The sequence below is a fragment of the Artemia sp. Qi Xiang Cuo genome, chromosome 18 (genome assembly GCF_049724085.1).
Source record: "Artemia sp. Qi Xiang Cuo chromosome 18, ASM4972408v1, whole genome shotgun sequence".
In the NCBI taxonomy this organism is placed as follows: domain Eukaryota; kingdom Metazoa; phylum Arthropoda; class Branchiopoda; order Anostraca; family Artemiidae; genus Artemia; species Artemia sp. Qi Xiang Cuo.
In genome coordinates this window covers 41,829,479-41,857,199 of record NC_142811.1, presented here as the reverse complement: position 1 = coordinate 41,857,199, position 27,721 = coordinate 41,829,479, and the positions used below count along the sequence as shown (strand labels likewise).

General features: G+C 35.7%; 1 protein-coding gene across 2 annotated transcripts in view; it reads right to left on the bottom strand.

The window, feature by feature from the left end:
* The window catches only part of LOC148941510 (discoidin domain-containing receptor 2-like), a 215,233-nt gene extending 187,828 nt beyond the window's left edge, over positions 1-27,405 (bottom strand). For both annotated transcript variants that reach the window (XM_089104526.1, XM_089104528.1), the window contains exons 1-3: positions 27,267-27,405; positions 13,762-13,868; positions 2,664-2,769 (exon numbers count right to left, since the gene is read on the bottom strand). In XM_089104526.1, the coding sequence (XP_088960652.1) occupies positions 2,664-2,769; positions 13,762-13,837 (182 nt within the window). In that variant the 5' untranslated portion in view covers positions 13,838-13,868; positions 27,267-27,405. The remainder of the gene's footprint in view (positions 1-2,663; positions 2,770-13,761; positions 13,869-27,266) is intronic.
* Between the last annotated feature and the right edge of the window lie 316 nt (positions 27,406-27,721).

Here is a 27,721-nt window from a genome sequence, read left to right as displayed (position 1 = left end):
AATAGAGCCTTAACGTCCAAACCGGCGGTGCGGATCTCCGTTTCGTGGCCCTTAATCCAGGAAGTGCAATGGGGGGTCATTTAAAGAAAATTCTGGCAATATTTGAGTCTAGAGCAGTGGTTCCCAACCAATTTTGGGCCATGCCCTACCTAGGCATTTCTAAATCGTAATGTCCCCTGGTGATATTCAAACTTTGTTATTTAACATTTTACCTTTATTCACCAGAAAAAAGCTTAAAAATTAGTTAACTCGGTATCTTTTTTTCAGGTCGTCCTCTAGGTATATTTTACACCAATGAAAAACATTAACTGAATACTTCTTTTGTACAATGTATGACGTCACTGCAATACTATCATGTTTCTTTTTTATATTCATTAATTAAAAAAACGTTTTCCACAAAATAAGTTTTTCAAAGAAAAGTAAAGAACTCCATTAAACATAGAATGAGCAAAAATAAAATCAGATAATCTACCATAATCAGATAATTTGCACTTTACTGAAAAAAATATTATTTTTTTTACTTTTATAACTTTAATAAATCAAACAATATTAACATTTTTATTATTAAATATGAGTACATGTATATTAAAATGACAATGCACATTCACTTGTATTTTTTTCAGTAAAGTGCAATTCTATTCTATTAAACTATTAAAAAGGACTATTAAAAAGAGCACTAAACCTTTGAATTTGCAATCAAAAGAGCTTTTTTTCAATTTTCTCCGACAGCGATTTAAATAACAACCTTAAGAGTATCCAGGGAATACCTTATGCCCCTTAACCTGAAGACTGTGGGGGGAGTGTCCTGCTCAAAGATATAATTTCCTGATTTTTAAACTGCGTGGAGCAAAAAGGCTACCTCAACATTATGATTGGATGAGTTTGGGGAAATGGTGGGCGTGAAAGGGGTGTTAGTTGTCTTCCAATCACTTTCGACTATTAAAAAGGGCACTAGCCATTTCAATTTCCAATCGAATGAGCCCTTTCTGAAGTCTCCACGACAATGCGTTCTATAAAAACCTTATATGCTCCCACGGCATAGCTTACAACCCTTGCCCTAAGGGATGTGGTGGGGGGGGGGTTGTCATCCTCAAAGACCTAATTTCCAGAACTTTCAACTACGTTGAACAAAATAGTAATCTTAACATTTTGATTGAATGTGTTTGGGGAAAAGGTGGGCGTGAGAGGGGTGTTAGTTACCCTCCAATCATTCTTGATTATTAAAAAGGGCACTAACCCTTTGAATTTCCAATCGAATGAGCCTTTTTTGAAGTTTCTACGACAACACTTTCTATTAAAACCTGATATGCCCCCAGAACATAACTTACAGCCCTTGCCCTGAGGGCTGTGGGAGTGTCCTCCTTAAAAACATAATTTCTATGTGGAAATCAACTACGCTGAACAAAATGGCTACCTCAAAATTTTAATTGGATGTGTTTCGGGAAATGGTAGGCGTGGAAGGGGTGTTTGTTGCCTTCCATTCACATTCGACTATTAAGAAGGGGAGAAGCCACTTCGATTTCCAATTGAATGAGCCCTTTTCGAAGTTTCTACGAAAACTGTTTGATACGAAGTGCCCTGGTCTAAAAGAAAAAATAAATAAATAATATATTGTGCCAACATCGTTCTTATATGCCAGGGCATAACCTAAAACCCTTGCCCTGAGGGTTGTGGGGGAGTGACCTCCTCAAAAACATTTTTTCTATCTGGAAATCAACTACGCTGAACAAAATGGCTATCTCAAAATTTTGATTGGATGTGTTTCGGGAAATAGTGGGCGTGGAAGGGGGTTAGTTGCCTTCCAATCACTTTCGACTATTAAAAACGGCACAAGCCACTTCAATTTCTAATTGAATGAGCCCTTTTCGAAGTTTCTACAAAAACTTCTTCGATACGAAGTGCCCTGGTCTAAAGGAAAAAAAGTAAATAATACATTGTGCCAACATCGTTCTTATATGCCCCCAGGGCATAATTTAAAACCCTTGCCCTGAGGGGTGTGGGAGAGTGTCCTCCTCAAAAACATAATTTCTATCTGAAAATCAACTACACTGAACAAAATGGCTATTTCAAATTTTTATTGGATGCATTTGGGGGATTGATGGACTCGGGGGGGGGGGGCTAGTTGCCCTCCAATCACTTTCGACTATTAAAAAGGGCACTAGCCACACAAAAAAACCTCAAAAGACACATACAAAATTTTTTTATATCCATTTTTGTGACGTTTTTACGAGTCTAACAAATATTTCGGGGGGGGTCAACCCACCCCCCCCCCCCCCCCTCTGGGTACGGCCTTGCATATTTTTGCTAGGAATTAGGATAAAATAAACATTAAACGCCAAAAATTCACTTAATAATGGTTTTAAATATTGAATTAAAATACCGAGGCTATTTACGAGGCTGCTTCATGTGTTCCGCAGCCATAAAATAACCATGGATTTATAATTTTGAAATACGTCTATGAAAAATATAATTTTAATAACACGTCTATGAAAAATACAAAAGGAGGATGAGATTCATAGATGTAGACATAAAAAAAACAGAAGAAAGAATGAAAAGTAAGACGTCGTGTATAGTTATAACAGACATAAAGCTGAAAGCCTCTCTTGAAGCAAACAACATATTTATCGTCTCTGTTTTTGCACAAGTACTGAAAACATAGCTACCTTGCATTTTGAGGTCCGACACTCCCATTTTCAAATGAAGAACTTGCCTGAATATCTTCGTCTTTAATTGCACCAGACTCCATACCGAGAGCAGCTAAACAACGAGCTAAAAGACAAATTTGATCACCTATTAGTATTAACTTACTATTAGTATATAAAAATCACAGTTTATATAATTAGGTATACACAGTATATAAAAATCACAGTATATATAATATACTATTATATATACTGTGCTTTGGGATTACCGGAGATAGCAGAAAGATAAATTCGGGGTAGCGAAGGTGGTCTACAAGTCTCATTTGCATAACGCCCAAGTATCACTATTTTGAACCGGTGCGCTTGCACACTGTCAATGTATATGCACATGTATGTCTGGTGTAAGAAACTGTACCACAAGTGCCAAATTCGAACCAAAAGGACCATAAAATTTTCATTTTACTTGACAAAGAGTGGTTTTCATTGACTGTCAGTTACTTTTTCAGTAAAGACATAACATAAATACGTGTGTGTTCCATTCTTAAAAAGACTGATCGTGATACTTGTGGACCACGTTCCCCACCCTATACAATTCAAAAGGAAATGATTGCGTCTTTGAACATATCCATTGTTGGCGATGTTTTGCTGCAGCAAAATCACCGATATATATATATACATATATATATATATATATATATATATATATATATATATATATATATATATATATATATATATATATATATATATATATATATATATATATATATATATATATATATATATATATATATATATATATATATATATATATATATATATATATATATATATATATATATATATATATATATATATATATATATATATATATATATATATATATATATATATATATATATATATATATATATATATATATATATATATATATATAGCAATAATTGTATATGAATTTATGTACTTTTTCTCGAAAACGGCTACATATTTTTCGGAAAAATTGGTATCTTGGGATATTCTCGCATAAAAAAAACGATCTAGATAGATCAGAAGTCTGATAAAATTCATTAAGACCCTTAAATTTTGTTTGTGCAAATGACATTATGTACTATGTTAGTACATCATATAAGCATTTCTTATAACATCACATATGACATCATATAAGCATTTTCTTACATGATGTTATGCATAGCATAAATAAGATTGTTGAGTTTCCAACGCATCAGTTATTTATATAATAAAATGTCTGTTGGAAGGGCCAAAAAAGAAAATTTGTAGTTGCAGTTACTATAAATGATAATTCTTTGGAAGTAGCACCTAAACTACCAAATGTGATGAGATATGAGATTTGACAACCTGAATCATCAGTTGCGATAACACCAATACAGGCAGGTAAAGCAAAAGCCATTGATAAATTGTCTGAAGTAATAAAAATACAAAAACGTGTCAAAATGAAAATGAAGAGCAAAGATATGCGCGGTTAGAAGACATGCGACACCGAGCAAGTGAGGGAGTCAAAAATTAAACTGAAGAGCAAAGACACACGCGGTTAGAAGAACAGCCGCGGCGTGTCAAAAATTAAAATGAAGAGCAAAGACGCCGTTATAGACATGTGACAGCGGGCATGTGAGCAAGTCAAAAACGGAAATGAAGAGCAAAGACACACGTGGTTAGAAGATATGAGGCACCGAACATGGGGGCGAGTCAATGAAAATCAGCCTGAACAGCGAGAGTTAAAACGTGTCAAAATTTAAAATGATATAGATCATGATTAGGCTTGGGATTTGGACATGGATAAGGCCGCCAATACCTACCATACCATTGTTAAAAAAAAAGGTTTGGTGACATGAATTTTATAATGATGAATGACAGCCCGAGGAAAAACAAGCCAAACAAACTGAGGACTACAACAATAATAACTGGGTTTCGGATTTTGACATGAACAAGGTCATCAATGCCTACTATACCTTTGAAAATCAAAAACCTGGACTAGATAAATCATTGGAAAAAAAGAAGTTTTTGTCTCACTACCTGAACAATTAAAAGAAACAAAGGTTCGGCGATATATCTTTCACAACGACAAAAGACAAGCCTACCATACCATTTGGACGTCATGACACCAAAGAAAAGGCTCAAATTGTTTGCGTTTAGAAGACAGGCAACAGTGAGAATCCATACATAGAAGCCTGTCGCGTTCCGAGTGCGGGGACCCGGCACTCGGCATAGGGAAATAATGTGAACTATAGGAGGAGAGGCACTAGTCCTCTAGTTATGCTCATGGCTATGGCCTACCATATTAAATCAAACAGAAAATTTTTTGTTAAGGTGTATGTTATAAAGTGTCCCCTTCCTTTATTTTTCACCCTTTTTATTACTTAAGATAGTATGATGATTTTTTATTCCTTTAAATTTTTTCCCATTATATTATTTCCCCTTCAAAGGAACATAAGAAAACAGTTGTTTTTTTCATTGGAGAGGATTTGTTTTGCTTTATTGTTTTGCTTTATTTTTGATTTCTTTTACTTTTTCTTCTTTTCTTTTGTGTTGACATTTTGTGTTCAGAAGAGATTTGTGTTGCGAGTTTTGGAAAAAGCGAATTCAACAGGGGCGTAACTTGCTATAGGCCAGGGAGGGACAACTTGCCCCAGACCCAATTTGCCCCCTCCCACCAGCTGAAATTATTGTCTTCAAAAACCTTGTCAAAACTAAGATAAGCTTAATTAATCCAAGCGTTCACAGAAATATGTCAGTTTTCTTTAGTATATCTTTCCTTTATGGTGCCATATGGCCCGCAGGCTTTTTGCAATACATCCTATCTATCTTATCTATGGCTCATTTTTCAGTTGATCGTTTTTCAAGGATTTTCACTTAACTTGTGAGAATCGGATTCAACTCCCCCCCCCCCAGGATTTTGGCGAAATTACGCCAGTGGAATTCAAGGTCAATTGCATCCATTTTATCATCCTTGCTTCCATGGTGGGTTACTTGACTTTCAGCTCCATAGACATGGCAACAATGATAATGGTTGTGACTAGACACGAAACAATAAAATTATGGGGTGTCAAAAACATAAAACTATAGCTTTTTCTGGAAAACTCAAGGCATAAAGGGAAAGAGAAATGTATGTATGAGTTTGAACCACAAATCAGACCAATCTCCCCCTCCTCTTCGCTCGAAAAACAGCAATACCCTTTTATTATAAAACAAAGGTAGCAACAGGTCTTAAACTTAAGGCGTCATTTTTCAGCTAAGATTTTCTCACTTTTCTAGGGGATCTTCTGATCGACATGGAGGATTCCCTTCCAAACCTCCCTATGTATCGGTTGTTCACTAGCATCCGAGTAACAAGGTATCTGTCTCCTTGGAACAACAGTGTACTTTAGTAAGAAATCAAAGATGGCCCTGCGATATCAAAAGCTGTAACCAGGCAAGGCATACCCACGAAGGGGCTGCCCCTACCTCACCGACAAACTAACTTATTAGTCGCTGATTTTAGCATCACTCGACTATTTGGCCAGAAAAAAGACATATGCAGATAGACGCAGGCAGGAAGAGGCAGAAATGGGCCTGCACCCCCCCCCCCCATAATGCCACGGTTCTTACCATTTTTTGTAACTCCTTATTTTCCCCATAAAATTAGTGTATTTTATTCGCATTTTTCGAAGTTGTGTATCCCTCCAAAATAGTCTGTCATGTTGATAACTCCAAGTTCAAACAAGTCTAAACAAGGTAAAAACTGGCCAGAAATAATTATTTCAGACTAACACTTTTGCTGCAAAATCAAAGGTACGTATTCGATTAATCTCCCGATCTACAGTTAGGAGCTGCTCCTCCGACATACACTGGGCCGGGAAACAATTTTTGGTGAAATATCTTATTCCATAAAGGGGATTTTCGTCACTTTAAATTCTGAAAACCATCACTCTATGCCTGCACTTGAATAGGGGAGACACGTCACTGTCAGCATAAAATTATGCGGATATTGGAAAGAATATCTGCTTTCCAGCTTTTTCTTTCGTATTGGTTCCCGCCTCTCCAAATTTAATTTCAAACAAAAGTGAATCTAGACCTGCCTCACTTATTGAAAAGGAAATAAGTCTCCATTTTGTGTTTAAGTATCGAGATCAGTGCGAAGGTCAAATTTGTCAAACATGTTAAAGAGAAGCACAGTGAACTTTACCCTCCTTAACTTAGGGACGTCTAGTGCCCTTTTTAAACGCTGACAAACGATTCTATTTAACGCTATTTGTTTAGGTCAAAGATCAAATATTCCACACATTTTGTAATCAGTATTTCACTGAATTTCCGTGATGTAACTGAACATCAATTTTCTGTATGTATCTATTTCCATGATAGGTATAGATACGTATCTCTTTTACCTTTTTTATATAAGTTTTGACACGCTACTACGTTGACTCCGACCACTTGATCGCAGCTAATTACATGCACATGATTGTTAGTTCAGATTTAGATCGTTTGGAGAGGAGGGCATGGTCTCACAATGAAGCGTTAGAAAACGTCAGGCTTGAATTGTTAAAGTCCTTGAAACGTCCTTGAAAGGTTATAAGAATATATATTTGCACGTGTTTTAAGTAAGAAGGCAAATTTTTAAGCAAAAATTGATAATAATATTTGTTAGAGTAAAAAAAAAAAACAAAAAAAAAAACAATAAAAACACTACTATCTTAAACTCCACTGACAAGTGCAATTTTCTTAATATCCGGTTCAATTTTAGATTTCATGACCATAAATGAAAGCAGTGTCAGTCAAATATGTTTTATAGCAATAGCCTACAAAGACCTTCACGACGTTGTGAACTTCAGTATAAGCATATCCCATGACCATCTAGAAGCACTAACAAGTTTTTATGCCATGACTAACTTACTAATTCACTTGTAAATTCTTTTTTTTTTCAGAAACAGGAAAAAACCATCGTTTTAATGCATTTGGAGACAAAAAGCTTTTACACGTCTTTTTTACTAATGAAATTTTGGGAACTTGAACACCATATTAAAAAAAAAGTCATCTATGTTCATGTCTTGGTTTAACTTCGCATATAACCTAATCAAAATATTACGGAGATAATGCTCATGGCAACTTGAGAGTGACTTACTTGATTGCTCTTGTTTGGGAGAACTAACTAACTAACTAACTAACAATAACTCACCGCAGCACAAAGCCGCCTGAGGCCAACACAGCTATGCAGGCTCCTCCGCCATCCCAATCTATTCAAAGCCTCCCTTTTTACACCCTCCCAGGAAGTTCCAATTTCCTTTAAATCGTTCTTTATGACGTCCTCCCACTCCTTACGACGACGACCTGCTTTCCGTTTAGCCCTAGACGGTTGGTCAAAAAGGACAATCTTCGGCGATCTGCCATCCTTATTCTGCAGAACGTGTCCTAGCCATCTCAACCTTTCTTTCATTACAGCCCTAGAAAGAGGGATTGAACCACATTTTTCGTACAGACTATTGTTTGAAATACGGTCAGTCAGATCGGTACCCAGAGCAATCCGTAGGCAACCTCTCTGGAAAACATATAGTAAATCTTCATCCGCTTTTCGGAGTACCTATGCTTCAGAGCCATGTTTGACCACTGTGATACCTGTAGCTTCTAATATTCTAATTTTGGTTGCAGACTTATCTTCCTATTCTTCCAAACTTTTTTTAACTGTAAAAAAAAGGTAAGTGAAGCGGCCCACCTGATCAATTTTATCACACCCTAACGTCACCTATTCGTCTTCACTTATTCCAAGCCTTAGTGACTTAGTCTTCTTAACATTAATTGTCAAACCTATTCTAGCATCCTGAACTCGCAAAACCTCTAAAAGTTCATTCATTTTGCTAATACTTTCATCTAGGATGCTTAAATCACCAGCGTAATCTAAGTCTAGAAGATTTTTTCCTCCCCATTTGTTTCCGTGGTCTCCCATTGCCTTTCCAGTGCTCCTTAAGACAAAATCCGCCAAAATTATCCATATAAAAGGGGATAGAACACAATCCTGCTTAACTCCTGATTTAATACAAAACCAGCTGCTAACCTCATTTCCTACCTTAACCACAGTAGTGTTATTTTCGTATACAGTACTAATCACTTTAATGTATTTGTCTCGTATACCATACAAGGATAAGACCTTTGCTAAAGCTCTTCTATGAACAAATTTGAAAGCTTGCTCATAATCTATAAAACTGAGGACCAAAGGTGTTTGAAAACTCAGGCACTTCTCAATTGTTAACCTAAGAGTGAAAATTTGGCCGACACATCCTCTACCTTTTCTAAAGCCGCACTGTTCTTCTCTTAAAACTTTGTCTACAGCACCTCTGACTCTAAAAAGTATCATATTATTAAGTAACTTGCAACCTACGGAGACCAGACTAATGCTTCGATAATTACCACACTCACTCTTATCATTTTTCTTATACAATAGGTTAAGTAAGGTTATCCTAAAATCGTTAGGTGCTTCTCCTTTATCAAAAATCATATTCATAATCTTCAGAAACTTATTTCTAACCTCAGAGCCATCATATTTAAGAAACTCATTTACCACACTATCAGCATCTAGAGCCTTATTATTTTTAATCCTTTAAGTACTGTTGCTAATTCTTCCTCACAAAACATTTCTTCCTTCAGATCCAAGGTATCGTAAACTTTTTCATTTTCCTCTATATCTTTTCCTGAAACTCTATATCGTTTTAGCACATTCTCAAAATGTTCTGCCCATCTCTCTTCAACTCTTTCCAGGTCACTAATTGTGCCCCGTTCCTATCTTTAACTGGCACAAGTCCGGATTGACTACTCCCTCTGAATTTATTAACATACAGGTACAATATTTTACTATTATGCCGTCTAGCTGCATCTTCCAGTCAGCAATTTTACCAATTGCCTGCACTTCACACCTCCTTAGTTCAATTTTAATGCTTTCTCCACTTGCTTTACATTCCTTTTGTTCTCATATGATGTATCACTCAAATAATTCTTGTACAAGTCCTTTACCCTCTCTATTAAACATAAAGATTTTTCGCTAATATTCCTAGCTATATTCCTAACTTTCTGTCCTAAGACACCATCAGCAGCTTCACACATTGTTTCTCTAAAATGATTCCAACCATCTTCCATATTGTCAAATTTTAAACTCTAAAGTTTAGTATTCAACTGTTCCTGGAAATTTTCTCTCAATTTCTCATCCTGGAGTCTACCAATATCACAGTTTCCAAAGAGGCAGTTACCCCTCCCAAATTTCAGCTTTAAATTAACCCTAGACACTACTAGATGGTGATCTTTACTTTTAGCATCAATAACTATATACCCTAGTATCTTGTATTGATCCTGCCAGTCTTCGGTTTGCTATAGCATAATCAATAAGGTTTACTGTCTTACCATCACGTAAATACCATGTTAACTTATGGGCCATTTTATGTCCAAACACCGTGTATTGGTTGTAACTAGATTGTTATGCCTACAAAATTGCAACAATCTGTAGCCATTGCTGCTTTCTTTTCCTACACCAAATTTACCTATGCTAGGATACCCTATGTCCCTATTTTTACCGACATGGGCGTTAAAATCTCCTAATAACAACACCACATTTCTACCTGAGAACCTGTCTATTTGCTCCTGTAACTGTAAGTAAAATTCATCTCAGCCACTAGTATCTTCGTCAGCAGGTTCTACAGGGGCATAGACTACTATAACTGATACCCTAAACTTTTTAGTCATAAAATGAGCAATTAATATTCTATTTTAAATACCTTCCCAGCCTAAAAAAGACTTAACAGCTTCCTTATTCATCATGATTCCTACTCCCTGTCTATGTACCCCATCCTTCCTGCCTGAGTAAACAAATTCTATATCACCTAATGTCACGCTTCCTACCCCGGGGATATGAGTTTCTGGAACACCTAATAAGTCCAGTTCAAGTCGTCTGGATTCGTTAGTCAAAATGTAGACATGATCATTTTTTAACGTCGTAATATTTCAAGTTCCAATTTTCATGTTCTTTAAATCATTGAAATCATTTTGGCCTCAGGAAAAGCAATGATCCCGGATACCAGTGCAGAACGGGGATAACATATCTTCTCAAGTCTACACCGAAGCATTTAAGCCGGCGTAGAACCGGACAGCAACAAGTCCCTGGGACCTTCAGTTTGAATGGAGGCTTTGTGCAATCCTAGGCCCATCGTGGTCACAACATGGTTTTCAGCACTTTGCAATGCTCTTCTATCAACAAGAGTTGAAATCCGGCACATACAGTCTCAAGCCTATTACATTCGACTCATTATATATTCATGCCTACAAATATTATGCTACTGCGGGGAGGAAGTCCATAGTAGATAAATTAGCTAGGAAGAGGTTTTTCAGCCCGAAAACGCCCACCAAAACAGAACAAGCCCAGAAGAATTGTCCATTAATCAGAATCCCATGCGAACGCTGTGTTGTTTACTAGGCTATAATTTCCTCCCCTCAAGTGGGAATAGAGTTGACCACAAGGTCCCCAGTCTTGCAGATACCCCGAAAGGGTCGAGAAAGTCCTTAGCAGAGGTCATTGTCTATATATCTGGATCTTATGCCCTGCCGCAGTTGTCCTCCTATAGAGGATCCTCCCGCAATAGTGTTCTACGTCACCATGCAATTTAACCCATTACTGGGAGAAGATTTTTGACCCGCGGGACGTGTGGATACACCGGTGGGTCTTGTTCGATTTGAGGGGCCTTCTTCCTCCTTCTTCCTCCTGCATCAGCATTTATGACCTTGGACGAGGGTGCCCCAGTTTCTATTATGGACGGCATAGAGGTTGGCAGAATATGATCAGGTTAGTCATCAGCAACAAAATAGCTTCCGTTTTTACGAAGAATGAACTTTTCGAAGGGAAAAATTTATTTAAGTTTGTTTTTGTTAGTGGTAATGGATGAATTGATGAATGGCTCCACCTAAGTACATTACAATCTATAAAGAAAAGCACATTCTTGCGTGAATAGAAGTATGCTTAATTTTTCTGCTAAAAAAAGACAATTTAAAAAACCCTTTCTGTTGGATACTCATTTGAAGTGAATTTAATTTGGTGTTTTCTAAGAAAAATGAAGAGTTTGCTGATGAAAACGTTGGGGTTAATTGTTAAAATAACAAAAACAGTATTTTATCGGTCAGTTCTTTCGGAGTTCTATTTCATAAATAAATGTGATTTATAATTAAGTGTGTACTTTACTTATCTAGTCTTTATTAAAATCTAGATTTGTTCGAGACTCGTCCAGAGCTGAATGAAAAGGATTATCTTGGCAATGAGGTGTTTAATTGACAGCAGGGGAAGTGAATTAAACTTTTTTGTTCCATGGATGACGTGATATAAAGCAGTTTTCCTTATAAAAATGTCTTTCCCAAATCACAACGGTGACAGGGAGGGTGAGGATAATACAAGAAGCGATTTTAATACTCAGGTTGTTGCAATGCAGATTAACAATGTCAACATTCTAAGGCCTTTTGCCAATTTTGGAACTCGAAACTTGAAATGTTCTTTCTTGGAGGACAATTCTGTTTTTAGAAAGTCTGTGTTTTACTCCAATTGTAGATCAGCAGAGTTTGTTCATAGTTCTGCTTTAGACTGATCCCACAGATGCTGTTTAAACAGAAAGCCAATATCTCTTATCAGCTCAGTAGCTGCCTTGACGCGTGAGTCTTAGATAAGAACTATTTAATCCAGAATTTCTTTTAGTTATCCTCTGAAGATATCCTTTTCTCTGTTATAGTATTCTTCACTCTCTGCTTCGAAAGCTAACTGATATTCCTGTTTGTTTTCATATTTCTGAGGTACTATACTAGATTTCCAGTCCCTATGTGATTTAAATAAGGTTTGTGAATACGAATGCTTTACAAAGTTTTGCGTCGCGTATGCTTTCTAAGGTAAAAGCCGTGAAGTGATGTACAAGCCTGGGTTGTGTGAAATTTTCACCAGTCAACATATCCCAGAGTCTTTTCCCAAACTATTATCTCTGGGCATTAAATATATTTTGGAAGCGAACTAATGTGACCTATTTTTTAGATTTTACAACTTGTGGTTGTCAATAGAATAACTTATTTGCTCTTTCCTTTACATTTAGCTTTTGCATTGCATTTAGCTTTTGAACCACGTTTCAAGCTTATTTTGGTCTTTTTCATAAGAACGTCTGATCTGCTCGTTGAGCGGAAAAAAGACAAGCAGAGTCTTTAAGAAGTTCTATAATCATCGCAGTTTTTTGCAACTTAGGTTCAACAAACTGATGATCCATCCTGCCCGGCACCTGTGGACGATGGGATGACTGACGTACTCCAACACGATCTGTCAGCAGCAGCCTCAACAAAAAGGAATCAACAAAAGGAATAATTGACCTATCAGAACGAATTCCACGATCTAAATTCCATGAACATCCACACACCTTATTCGAATGGTCGTGATGCATCCAAAAAGGAGCTGTTGATACTGATGAGTCAAAAATAAAAATAAACAGAAACACAGATAACCAGATAATTCGTCTTTCTAGAACTCCATGGAAAAAGCAAAGTAACACTAGAAATAGCCCTATTTATGTGATGTTCTCTTGTCGGCCAATTACATTCTGATTAGCTTAGCCATGAAACATATGTCGAGTGGAAACTTTCCACAGAGCTTCAATACTGTTATAGAAAAAGTCACTTTCACAAAAAAAAAGAAGTAGTGACTAGGGAATTATAAATCTATCAAAACACTTTTTCTTGCGACATCTTTGGGATAGAAATCGTCCCGGGGAGAAACAAATTTTTCGGAAGAAACAACTTCGTAAATAAAACAAAATTAAAAAAAATTATTTGTGAAATGATATTGAAATTTGAAGGGCTCTGCAAGGCAAGTTCAACTCCTTCCACTATTTCTTTCAAGCCTACATAGTTCTGACTCTGCCTACGAGTAGCGCAATATAGTATTAAATGAAACAGAACCAAACTAAATATATATATATATATATATATATATATATATATATATAAATATATATATATATATATATATATATATATATATATATATATATATATATATATATATATATATATATATATATATATATATATATATATATAAATAGATAAATATAGTATTGAAAGGTCAACTCACCTGCATCAAATGCGTCTACTGACTGCTTGATAAAAAGAAGACACAATAGAATAATTAAAATGTCTTTCGCTGCCATTCTATGACAAATATCGGCACATGACCTGCAACTAAACAATATACCTTCAAAAGATGCTATAGTATGTAACATTTTAATTTATTCTTATTTGCTTATGAATATAAAAGATAAAAAGCAAAAATACAGGTACGTTGTTATGACCCAGAATATAGGAAGGGACTCCAATTTTCAATTGAGTAAGTGTACACCGCAAATGCGGTACACCGCATACCGCAAATGCGGTGTATCTCATACGCCGCAAATGCGTATATCAGATACACCGCAAATGCGGTGTATCTCTTCTCGAATGCATAAATATTTGTATTTGCGAGCTTTTTATTTTGAAATTTGTCTGTCTTATCTATAGGATCATACAAAAACCTTACTATACCAAAAACTTTAATATCAAAAGCTCAGAAGGTATTTTTCAGTTTTTGTTATGCTGTAACATACCACTTTTTGAATTACTAGAGCTGAGATGACCCTCCTGCCTCCAAGTGCTGCCAATTGAGGATGGCCCTCTGCAGGAATATTAGTAACACACTTTGACATACATCTTCTAAGCTCAGGACACCATTTTTATTATACCATACCATTAACTTAGATTGTCTGCAGCAGAAACGTCTCTTGCCCCCCACCAAAAAAAAACCTGAAGATTTTTAATATTTTTGCCTTTTTTAGTGATCATTGAGCTTTTTTTTCTCCGTGACCAAATAATGCGAGGCCCATCGTCAAGGCCGTAGCCATAATTTTTTTTCGAGGGGGGGGGGGTACTCAAAGATTTTTTTAGGGGTGGAGGGGGGTAAACAAAAAAACTAAAAAAACGGAAAAAAAAATTGTTTATATACAATTTTGTTACGTTTTTACGTGCCCCCCCCCCCGTGTGTACGGCTTTGCCTATCGTGATAAAAGAAAGATCTAACCAACTGACGAATTAATCTGAACGGATTCATTGTTTTCGAAGTAAGCATGTCATGGAAGCACTCAAGAAGAGACCAAACATTTGATATTTATAAAAGCCTAGTGGTCTCTAGAAGAATTGAACATGGCGAAATTCGACCCCCTACCTTTAGAGTAGTGGTTCCCAACGTGGGGCGCAGGTCCCACTGGTGGTGTATAGCAATTTTTCGGTAGTTCATCGGCAGGACGTGCACTCTTTGGCTGACTGCATTTTAGAGCCTTAATTTTGGAAAACATTTCCCATGTGAATGACGGCACATTCAAATGCATTTAAAGAGGAAAAAAAAATACATAAAAGCATTGCAATGACGTTATACATTGTAAAAAAGGCGTTGTATTCAGACAATATTTTTCATTAGCGTAAAATATGCCTAGAGAATGACCCAGAAAAAGACAACAAGTTAATGGCCTATTCAGCTTCCTTCAGGTGAATACACGTAAAAGCTTAAATAACATATTTAATTATCACGAGGGGCTACGAGGGGGCATCAGGATTTTAAAATGCCTAGGTGGGGTTTGGCCCAAAATCGGTTGGGAGCCACTGCTTTAGAGCCTTACAGTATTTACACCCAAGAATTGACTGGAAAGCACAACAAAAACAAAAACACACCCACGCACATTAGTATATGATTTTAATCGCTCATATCGATTCTTAATGTTGGAAAGCAAAATATTAAGAACAGCTCGAAGAATAAAGAATCCTCTTCGCTCTTTGTACTAAAACTTGGAAAATCCAACAGTTCGTGGTAACGAACTGTAAGTAAGGAGCGACCCGGCTCAATGGTAACCGAAACTCTAAAAAACGGAATTTTGATACCAATAGATACATCAAAAGAATCAAATTTTAATTCTGATTTCAAATATATAAGTTTCATCAAGTTTAATATTCCCTATCAAAAGTTACGCGCCTGAGAAAATTTGACTGATTTTCGAAAAATGGAGGAATGACCCCCTAAAAATTATAGAACCTTAATGAAAATCACACCATCATATTCAGCGTATCAGAGAACCCTACCGTAAAGGTTTCAAGCACCTATCTACAAAAATGTGGACTTTTTAATTTTTTGCCAGAAGAAAGATCACGGATGCGTGTTTATTTTATTTTATTTTTTTTCTAGGGGTGATCGTATTGACCCAGTGGTCCTAGAATATCGTAGGAGGGCTCATTGGAACGGAAATTAAAAGTTCTAATGCCCTTTTTAAGTAACCAAAAAATAGAGGGCAACTAGGCCGCCTCCCACGCTCATTTTTTTCCCAATGTCACCCGATAAAAATTTTGATATAGCCATTTTGTTCAGCATGGTCGAAAATATTATAACTATCTCTTTTAGGATGACTTAATCTCTCGAAGCCCCCAGGGGGAGGGCTGAAAGTTATGAACTTTACCCAATGTTAACATATAGTATTGGCTATTGGGAAGTATACAGAAGTTTTCAGGGGGAATTTTTTCTGGTAGTGGGGGGGGGGTGTGGGTCGGGGGTTATATGGGAGGATCTTTTCATGAAGGAAGTTTTCCTGGGGGAAGGGACATTGTTATGAAGAGGGCGCCGGATTTCTCAGCATTATTTAAAAAAAGATCAGAAATTAATTATAAAAAAAACAAGTTTTCCAACTGAAAATAAGGAGTAACATCAAAACTTAAAACGAACAGAAAATATTACGTGTATGATTGGGTTAACCTCCTAGTCAATACCTCGCTCTTTAAGCCAAAGATTTTTTAGTACTTTCATAAGAGCTATTTATTCTAAGTAACGGCCTTTGTGATTAAGGGTCATTTTTAAAGAATTGGAACAAAATTCGAACTTTAGCTTAAAGAGCAAGGTATTGAATAGGGGGCGAGCCCCCTAATATACTTATTAAAAATATATTAATATAGAAGTTCGTTACGTAAGTTAATTCGTAAGTTACGTATATTTATTACTAATAAAAACGTTCGTAAATAAAATTAAACAAGTTTCGAGAAAGCCATTTAACCAAATAAAAGTAAAATTAATCTACAAATTTTGTTTTAATTATTCGGCTTTTGTGATGAAGGGGTCATTTTTAAAGAATTGGAACAAAATTCGTACTTTAGCTTAAAGAGCAAGGTATTGACTAGGGGGTGAACCCCTTAATATACGTAATAAAAATATACGAATATTTGTTCATTTGTTTCCTCTTTAAAACATTAGGAACTTTTCGCTTTTTGTGTTTTGCATAATTGTAATTCCTTGATTTAGCAAATATTCTTCAGTTTCCTTGCCCGCTATGTCAAAAGGCACTTACCACCATAATTTGGCAAAGTCCGTGTCCACATTAAAACTAATAGTTTTATAGTTGTGCCATACCCATGTAGTAACATGTAGTATCCAAATACACATGATGGCGTATATATTTTTCATGATTGCTGTTTTTATAAAACGAACAGAAATTATTCCGTATATGAAAGGGGCTGTCCCCTCCTCAACACCTCGCTCTTTACGCTAAAGTTTTTTTGTTTAAAAAACGATCGCAACAAGGCGTCCTCTCACGCTTATTTTTTCTCAAAGTCACCAAATTAAAGCTTTGAGACGTTAATTTTTTTAATCATAGTTGACAATCTAATAAATATGTTTTCCAGGATGCCCAAATTCCCAGCAATTCCCAGGGGCAGGGTTTCAAGATAAAAACTTTTCCCATTGCTTACATTTTGTATTGGTTACTGGGAAGTATGCAGACATTTTCAGCAATAATTTTTTTATGGTGGGGGGGGGGCTGGAGGAGGGGGTTACTCGGGAGAATCTTTCCGTGGAGGATGTTTCTTTGGGGTAAGGGATATTTCTATGAAGGGGGCGCCGGATTTCCAAGCATTATTTAAAAAACGATCAGAAATTAAATTAAAAAAACACAATTTTTTTCAACTGAAAGTAAGAAGCAACATTAGAACTTAAAACGAACAGAAATTATTAAGTATATGAGGGGTTCTCCCCCAATTCAAAACCTCGCTCTTTACGCTACAGTTTTTTTTTAGTGCTTTCAAAAGAGGTTTGTGAATTAAATTTTTTTTTACTTTTAACGTAAAGAGCGTGGTATTGACTAAGGGGAGAACCCCCTCATATACATAATAACATATACGTAATAAAAAAAACAATAAAAAAAACAAGTGATACGGCTCAATAGTAATCAAAACTTTTAAAAGCGGAATTTTGATGTCAATAAATGTATCAAAAGAATGGGCTTATAATGCTGATTCTAAATATATAAATTTTATTAAGTTTAGTATTACTCATCAAAGGCTACGAGCCTGAGAAAATTTACCTTATTTTTTAAAGAGTGGGAAAACATCTTATTTTTTTTAAACAATGAAAACCTTATTCCTTATATTAAAGGGGCTGTCGCCTCCTCAACGCCTCGCTCTTTACGCTAAAGTTCTTTATTGTTTGAAAAATAAAGTTGTGAGAAAGTCAAACTTTACCGTAAACAGCGAGGCGTTGAGGAGGGGACAGGCTCTTTCATATACGGAATAATTTCTGTTCGTTTTAAGTTTTAATGTCGCTCCTTACTTTCAGTTAAAAAAACTTAGTTTTTTTTATTTAATTTCTGAGCGTTTTTGAATTAATGCAGCTTTGATTTTTGGCTCACCGTGCATGAAAAATTAAAACGAAATTTGTATATTAATTTTCCTTTTTTGGCTAAATGGCTTTCTCGAAATATTGTTCTGACGTAACTTACGAATTAACTTACGTAACGTATTTCTATATCCGTATGTTTTTATTACGTATATTAGGGAATTCGCCCCCTAGTCAATACCTCGCTCTTTACGCTAAAGTTCGAATTTTGTTCGAATCACAAACCCGCCGAATAACAAAGGCCGGTTAATTAGAATAGATAGCTCTTTTGAAAGTACCAAAAAACTTTAGTCTAAAGAGCGAGGTACTGACAAGGGGGAGAACCTCCTCATATGCGTAATAATTTCTGTTCATTTTAAGTTTAATGTAGCTTCTTACTTTCAGTTGAAAAAACTTTTTTATTTATTCAATTTCTGATCGTTTTTTAAATAATGCTGGGAAATCCGGCGCCCACTTCATAGAAGTGTGTAGAAGTGTCCCTTCCCCCAAGGAAACATTCTCCATGGAAAGATCCTCCCCCGTAACCCCTACTCCGACCCCAATCCCCCACCAGAAAAAATTCCTCCTGGAAATGCCTGTATACTTCCCAATACTATATACTATAACCATACTACAATACAATACTATAACCAATGCTATATGTAAACAATGGGCAAACTTTATAACTTGCAGCCCTTCCCCCGGGAACTGTGGGGGATTAAGTCATCCTTAAAGACATATTAATTAGATTTTCGACTATGTTGAACAAAATGGCTATCTCAAAATTTTGATTTGGTGACTCCGGGGAAAAAATTAGCGTGGGAGGGGGCCAAGAAGCTCTCCATTTTATTTGGTCACTTAAAAAGGGCACTAAAACTTTTAATTTCCGTTCGAATGAGCCCTCTCACGATATTCTAGGACTACTGGATCGATACAATCACCCCTGGGGGCAAAAAAAATAAATAAACACGCATCCGTAATCTTTCTTCTGGCAAAAAATACAAAATTCTACGTTTTTGCAGATAGGAGCTTGAAACTTCTATAGTAGGGTTCTCTGATAGGCTGAATCTGATGGTGTGATTTTCATTTAAGTTCTATGACTTTTAGGGGTTGTTTTCCTCTTTTTTCGAAAATAAGGTAAATTTTCTCAGGCAAATAACTTTCTCAGGCGCTTTACTTTTGGTAGGTAAGACTAAACTTGATGAAACGCATATATTTAGAATCAGCATAAAAATATAATTCTTCGGAAATGTCTTTTAATTTAGAAACTTCATTCTTTAGAGTGTCTGTTAATATGGAATTGGGTTACTTCTTACTTACCCTTCATAATAACAAACTGCTTGAGTAGTTATCTTAATGCAAGGTTAAACCTGGCTTAAAAGTAAGCTTAACTTGAGGTGCTGTAGAGAAACTTTAAGAGAAGAACAATGCGACTTTAGGAGGAATAGAGGACGTGTCAACCAAATTTTTACTCTTAGATTAATAACTGAGCTGTGCCTGAGTCATCAAACTCCTTTAGTCTTCAGTTTCATATATTATGAGCAAGCGTTTGATTCAGCTGCTAGAAGAGCTTAAGCGAAGGTATTATTCTTGTATGGTATTGATTTAAAAAACTTTTTCCACAAGACAAGTTTTTCAAAGAAAATTAAAAAGCCCCATTAAGCCAAGAATGAGCAAAAAAAAGTCAACTAATCTTCCAAGCGTAAAACTACCAGAAATCACTATTAAAAAAATAAATGAAACTCAAACCGAACAGAAATTACAGTAAATAGCCGTCAAGCTCCAAACGAGCAAAAATTAACATGAGTAGGGCTGATAACCCCTTTGTCTTCTCAAGACCAGAACACAATTTGCGGTTTACTGAAAAAAAAAAAAAAAAAAAAAAAACAAAAAAACAAATGACCGTTGAGTGTCAGTTAAATTGACATATACTGACATTACTTCGTCAAGATTTTGATAATTTTTCGTTTATGAAATACGAGGTTTGGACGGCTGGGAGTTATCCAGCCTCCGATCACTCTGAATCTTAAAAAGGGCACTAGAACTTCTGATTACCAATCCAACGAGCCCCCTCCAAAGTAAATACGATCACCATTCCTATATATATATATATATATATATATATATATATATATATATATATATATATATATATATATATATATATATATATATATATATATATATATATATATATATATATATATATATATATATACCTTTTATGTCCACAGGGTATAACTTAGCATTCCCTGGGGGCTGTAAGGGAGGGGGGGTGTCATCGTCGAAGAAATAATTTCCGGTCCTTTCAATTACGTTGAACAAAATGGCTATCTCAAAATTTTGATTGAATTTCACTTTCAATCACTCCAATCAATTTCGACTATTAAAAAGGGCACTGGCCCTTTCAATTTCCAACCGAATAAGATGTTTTCGAAGTTTCTACAACAATAACTGGCTATCTCAAAATTTCTATCAGATGCATTTTGGTAAAATACGAGGTATCCACCCTCCAATTACTCTGGGTCTTAAAAATGGCACTAGAACTTTTGATTACGAATCCAATGAGCCCTCTCCTAAGTTTATACGATCACCCTTTCTATATATACCTTATATTCCCCCAGGACATCCGCACAACTCTTGCCCTGAGGGCTGTGGGGGTTGCCATCCTCAAAGACATAATTTCCGGAACTTTCAATAACGTTTAATAAAATGACTGTATAAAAATTTGGATTGGATGGGTGTTGGGAAATGGTGGCCGTGGGATGGGGGTTAGCTGCCCTCAAATCACTTTCAACTATTAAAAAGGGCGCTAGCCCTTTCACTTTCCAATTGAATGAGCTCTTTTCGAAGTTTCTAAGACAACAAATGGCCATCTCAAAATTTCTATCAGATGCATTTCGGGAAAATATGAGGTGTGGGGGGATATCCACCCTCCGATTACTCTGGATCTTAAAAAGGGCACTGGAACTTTGGTTACCAATCCAATGATCCCCCTCCGAAATGTATACGATCACCCTTTCTATATATACCTTATATGCCCCCAGGGAATAAATTACAACCCTTGCTGTGAGAGCTGTAGGTGGGGGGGGGGTGTCATCCTCAAAGACATAATTTCTGGCCCTTTCAACTAAGTTGAACAAAATGGCTATTTCAAAATTTTGATTGAATGTGTTTGAGGAAATGGTGGGTGTGGGAGGAGGGTTAGTTTCCCTCCAATCACTTTCGGCTATTAAAAAGAGCGCTAGCCCTTCAATTTCCAATCGAATGAACTGTTTTCGAAGTTTCTAGGACAACAAATGGCCATCTCAAAATTTCTATCAGATACATTTCGGGAAAATACGAAGTGTGGTAGGGGTATCAACCTTCTGATCACTCTGAATCTTAAAAAGAGCAATAAAACATCTGATTTTCAATCCAATGAGCCCATTCCGAAGTTTCTACGACCACTCTTTCTATACAAACTTTATATGCCCCCAGGACATTAACTTATAACCCTTGCCCTGAGGGCTGTGGGGGATTGTCATCCTCATAAACATAATTTCCGGACCTTACAACTATTTTGAACAAAATGGCTATCTCGAAATTTTGATTGAATGTGTTTGGGGAAATGGTAAGTGTAAGAGGGAGGTTAGTTGCCCTCCAATCACTTTTGACTATTAGAGAGAGCACTAGTCCTTTCAATTTCCAAGCGAATGAGCCGTTTTCGAGAATTCTACGACAACTCCTTCGATACAAAGTTCCCTGGTCTAAACAAAATAAAATAAAATAAATAAATAAATAATACATTCGGCCCACGTCGCTCTTTACTTAGGCAACGTTATTGCGCTGCCTATGATACCAGACCAAAACATTAAAGTGGAATAGCACTATATATGAGAGTAGCCCTGCTGCGAGTATGGTAGGAAATGAGGTTAGTAGCTGGTTTCGCCTTAAATCAGGAGTTAAGCAAGGTTGTCTTAAGGAGCACAGGAAAGGAAACTGGAAAACATAGAATCAAATGGAAAAGTAAAACTTTCCTGGACTTAGATTATGGTGATGACTTAATCATCCGAGATGAAAGTGTGAGCAAAATGACAGAACTTTTAAATGTTTTGCGAGTTCAGGGTGCTAGAACAGGTTTGAAAATTAATGTTACGAAGACTAGTTCGCTAAGGCGACGAAAAAGTGAAGATGAAAAGGTGACGAATCGACCGATAAAGTGGACAGCTTCACTTACCTTGGTAGTATCGAAGGCAGTGCAATTGCGCTGCCTAAGTAAAGAACGATGTTGGTATAATGTATTATTTATTATTTTTGTTTCCTTAGACCAGGGCACTTCGTATCGAAGGAGCTGTCGTAGAAACTTGGAAAAGGGTTATTTCAGTTGGAAATTGGAATGGCTAGTGCCCTTTTTAATAGTCGAAAGTGATTGGAAGGCAGCTAAAACCCCTTCCACGCCCACAATTTCCCCAAACACATCTAATAAAAATTTTGCGATAGCCATTTTGTTCAGCGTAGTTGATTCCCAGACAGAAATTAGGTTTTTGAGGAGGACACTCCCCCACAGCCCTCAGGGCAAGGGTTGTAGGTAACCTCCCCCCCCCCGCACCCGCAGGGAAAGGGTTGCAAGTAATTCCCGGGGGGCATATAAGATTTTTATTGAAAGTGTTGTGGTAGAAACTTCAAAAGGGCTCATTCAACTGGAAATTGAAAGGGTCAGTGTCTTCTTAATAGTTGAAAGTGATTGGAGAGCAACTAACGCCCCTCTCATGTCCACCATTTCCCCAAACACATCCAATTAAAATTGTGAGATAACCCTTTCGTTTAATGTAGTTTAAAGTTCTGGAAATTAGGTCTTTGAGGATGATAACCCCCTCAGTGCATGGGCACCCATAAGGAGGGGGGCAGGGGGGAGCGCCCACAAACCCCAGGCTCACGGAGATTTCGGGAGGTGTAGATTGGTTGTCTGATAGTTCGCTTCTATATTCGTAACCTTGCTCCTTAAACGCGGTTTGCCCCCCCCCCCTGGAATTCAGCTTATGGGGGCCCTTGCCTCCCAGCCCTCAGGGCAAGGGTTGTAATTTATGACCTGGGGGCATATAAGGTGTTTATAGAAAGCGTTGTCGTAGAAACTCAAAAATGGCTCATTCGATTGGAAACTGAAATGGCTTGCCCTTTTTAATAGTCAAAAGTGATTGCAAGGCTTGACATTTTTATAGTAAAGATTGATGTGGGTAATTTTTTTTTTTTTATAGAAAGGGCTAATGCCCTTTTTAATTGTCGAAAGTGATTTGAGGGTGACTAATCCCCCTCCCACCCTCCCATTATGTTTAAAAATTAAATGTTGCCGTAAGATTAAATCAAATGCACTGTGTTAATGCTAATTCCCAATAAGCCATCTCAGCAGTATCCCAAGAACGACTGAGGGTATTATGTTCAAACTTTCGGGGCTACTTCTGCTCTTAAAATTTAACCAAATCAAAATAGCGTAAGTGTATCCAACCTATCAAAGAAAGTAAACAGAATTTTTTGTGAATGGTAGCAAGTTTTTCATTTCAGGTCGACTAGAGGAGGTATGAAACTAAATAAAACACTACTATTTGTGCCCAGATTCTTAAAAGGGTGTAAGTTGTTAAAAATTGCTGAAAATTTTTTCCAGCATACAAATAGCAGGCCAAACTATAAAGTCTCAAAAAAAAGAAAAGATTTAAACTATTATTTTCTTTTTCCCTGAAAAGACAATATAAAACGAACAGAAATTAATTAAATAAAACATAAAATCGCGAAGAAAGGAAGAAAACGAGGACAATTAACACCCAGTGACAAAATTGAAAAATTATGCAAACATTTTAATTAATTTTAATTTTTAACAAAACTAAAATTAATTAAAAAAAGTTATTCCACAAGATAAGTTTTTCAAAGAAAAGTAAAGAACTCCATTAAACCAAAATGAGCAAAAATAAAATCAAATAATCTACCAAGCGTGAACCTACCAAAAATCAGCATCGATGAATAAATGAAACCCAAAACGAACAGAAATTACAATAAATAACCGAGTCAAACTCAAAACGAGCAGAAATTAACATTCGTAGGGCTCAAAACCCCTATGTCTTCCCAAGGCCAGAACATAATTTTCACTTTACTGAAAAAATACAAATGAATGTGCATTGTCAGTTTAATATACAAATACTGATATTTAGTAATCGAAATGTCAATATTATTTGATTTATTAAAGTTATTAAAGTAAAAACATTCATATTTTTACCCTGGGAGGGTAAAGAGGGAGTGTTTGAATAGATTGGATGGAGGAGAGGCGTGCGTAGATGTGTTGTAGCCTTAGGTGGCATAGTGTTGTGGTGAGTTGTTAGTAATAGTAGTAGTAGCAGTTAACTTGTAGGCTCCCATTATGTCATTTTGCCACCAACGAATAATCACCATCATCAGCTACAATATACCAAGTTATAACCATCATTATATATATATATATATATATATATATATATATATATATATATATATATATATATATATATATATATATATATATATATATATATATATATATATATATATATATATATATATATATATATATATATATATATATATATATATATATATATATATATATATATATATATATATATATATATATATATATATATATATATATATATATATATATATATATATATATTTGCAATACGAAGTTAAAGCAGCAAAAAAAAAAGTTCATACAAAGCAGATACAACAGCAATAAGGACTAATGTCATAATTACGGCAATTTCTTGAAAAACAAAATTTAAGAAGTTGAAGAATCTTCCTGGAATGCGAATAATTGCTCTGAACTGTCGCTTTGCGACACAGAGGACACATTTCTCAGACAGGAGATATTCCAAATCTAAAGACACGTGTTAGCAACGATACGGAGGATTTAAAAGTGTGTTTTTAATATATCATATTCATGTTTCGCTTTATATTTATTGCACATTGTTTATAACTTTTCTTCATTAATATATAGAAATTAAATAAAGAAATAAATTAAATAAATTAAATAAATAATTTAATTAAATAATTAAATTATTCTAGTTAGAAAATAAACGGTACTGGTGCATTAAACGTACTCTTTTATATACTGATAAAGAAGTAAAGTTTGGTTAATGCTAATGACATAAAAAAAACAATAGGATGAAAATATAGTATTTTAGAAACAAATTTGGGCTATATATTTGCACATTAGGGGGGGGGGGGTTGGGAGTAAAGCATACCATACATTAAATGCGAAACCTAACCTAACCTAGGTACCTTTCCCTCCCCCCTAAACCCCCAAAAAACAATAATTTAAATATCGTAAACACAATGAAAACTACTCTATGCATTCCAATTCTTAATAGCGGTGTCTTGAAATAATCAGTCAGCTGGGTATCTGTTCCGGTATCTGTAGCATCTCCAGTTTGACATTCCATATACATATATAAAACAGTACGTTTGATGCAGTTGTGCCAAAAAATCTTTGCATTTAGACCAGAAGCAGTAATTAAACGAGAAATTTCTAAAGACAAGGAAAATGTCACTCCTCGACCTCCACTTTGAATACTGCAGTGTGGTCTTTGTTTTATAGATATACACAGCTTATCAATACTAAATTAGCTTAATTAAACAAAACTTAATTAAATTAAACTTAATTATTTTAGAAAACTAAAAACATACATTTTAGGAACAATTTTTCGTCGCTATAAAGGCTTGCTAATTAAAATTCCATTGGAGTCACTAGATGGAAAATGCAAAGCAGATACTGCACTTACTGCAACAGACTTTCGCAAAAATGTTACCCAAGCCCATTATGGCTGCTGATCTGTCTAACATGGCTTTTTACAGATTAATTATACTGTGTTATCATATTGCTTAACACTGAGCAGCCTTTACACTTCCCAGACTATTGCCAATTATTTTTTGAATAACGATTCTTCTACGGCCCTGAAAGTAGCTGCATTATCGTCAATAGAACATTAAAAACTAATGGAACGGATATTTGATTTGTATTTTATATTTTAACTAGTAGAAATCCTTATAATTCGATTAATTATAACATACCTTCAGGTCATAAAACACTTTTTTGGATATATTCATTGAACATACGGTCCTTAGCTGTATTATCTTCAATAGGATATTAAAAAACAATGGTTGCAATTGCTCTTGAACAATACTTCTACAAGTAGGAATCCAAATGATTCCATTAATTATAACATGCCCTCGGGTCTGTAAACCCTTTTTTGGACATATTTGTGGACCACACTATTTGGAATTTTCATTGAACAAATAAGAAAATCAACCCCCAGATTTTGAGACCTTTTGGTCAATATATACCAAATCATATTATTGAGTTTCAAATAAAGTGAAAGCACCATTCGATGCCTTTTTTTTTATGCTGATTACGAATATAATAAGTATTTATCTTAGAGATCTATTTATGCCCCCCCCCCCTATATAGGCTATACCTAACCCAACCTAACCTAACCTAGCCCTGAATTGGCATATATAGTAGGGAGGGGGGTGCTGAAATTCATTTTCAATAGAAATGCTTATTATATCCGTAATCAGCATAAAAAAGGCATCGAATGGTGTATTCACTTTAGTCCTAACTCAATAATATGATTTGGTATATATTGACCGACCTTTTCTGTACCTTCACAAGAAATGCCATACCCCCTCCCACCTACATTTTTGTGAATTGGCATCCCTGCTCGCCGCTGCATAAGAGGATGATGGTCTTGGTGAGAGGCTAGGTCAAGATCTACCCAATATAATTTTAGGTAATATTTTGCTTTCTGCCACATATTTTCTAAATTTGTTAAAACGTCTTGTTGGATTTTTTTTTAGAAATTTGGACTAACCACACAAGCGAAAACGCGAACTCTAAAAGGGAAAACTTGTTTAGTTACATTTTTCTGTAAAGTATCCGACAATTCTTAAAATTTATCCAGATCTCGCACGCCAACGACTACGCATCCACAGCTCTCTTCGTAACACTAATACACTCCCTTGTTACACAGAGCAAATTTTCTTAGTGACTGATGTTCCTCAAGTTTCGGAGCACATTAGAAACAATGCTGGATCCAGCAGTTTCAGCGGCGCTATTTCTCGCGCACCTACGGAGATTTGATCATCGAAGGTAACGCTACGTTCCTGATTGAGAGGTTTTTGAAATGATGGTTGCGCCATTTCACTCACTATTAAATAGGTGCTCGAAATATTTATCATTTTACAGACATTGCAAATAAAATTTACACTTCTTCAGTGCAACTTCCATAAGCTAAACATAGACACAGCGAGAAATAAAACTATGTAAAAGTCCAAGTTAAACCATAAAGATATGAACAGGTTTTTGCATTATTTT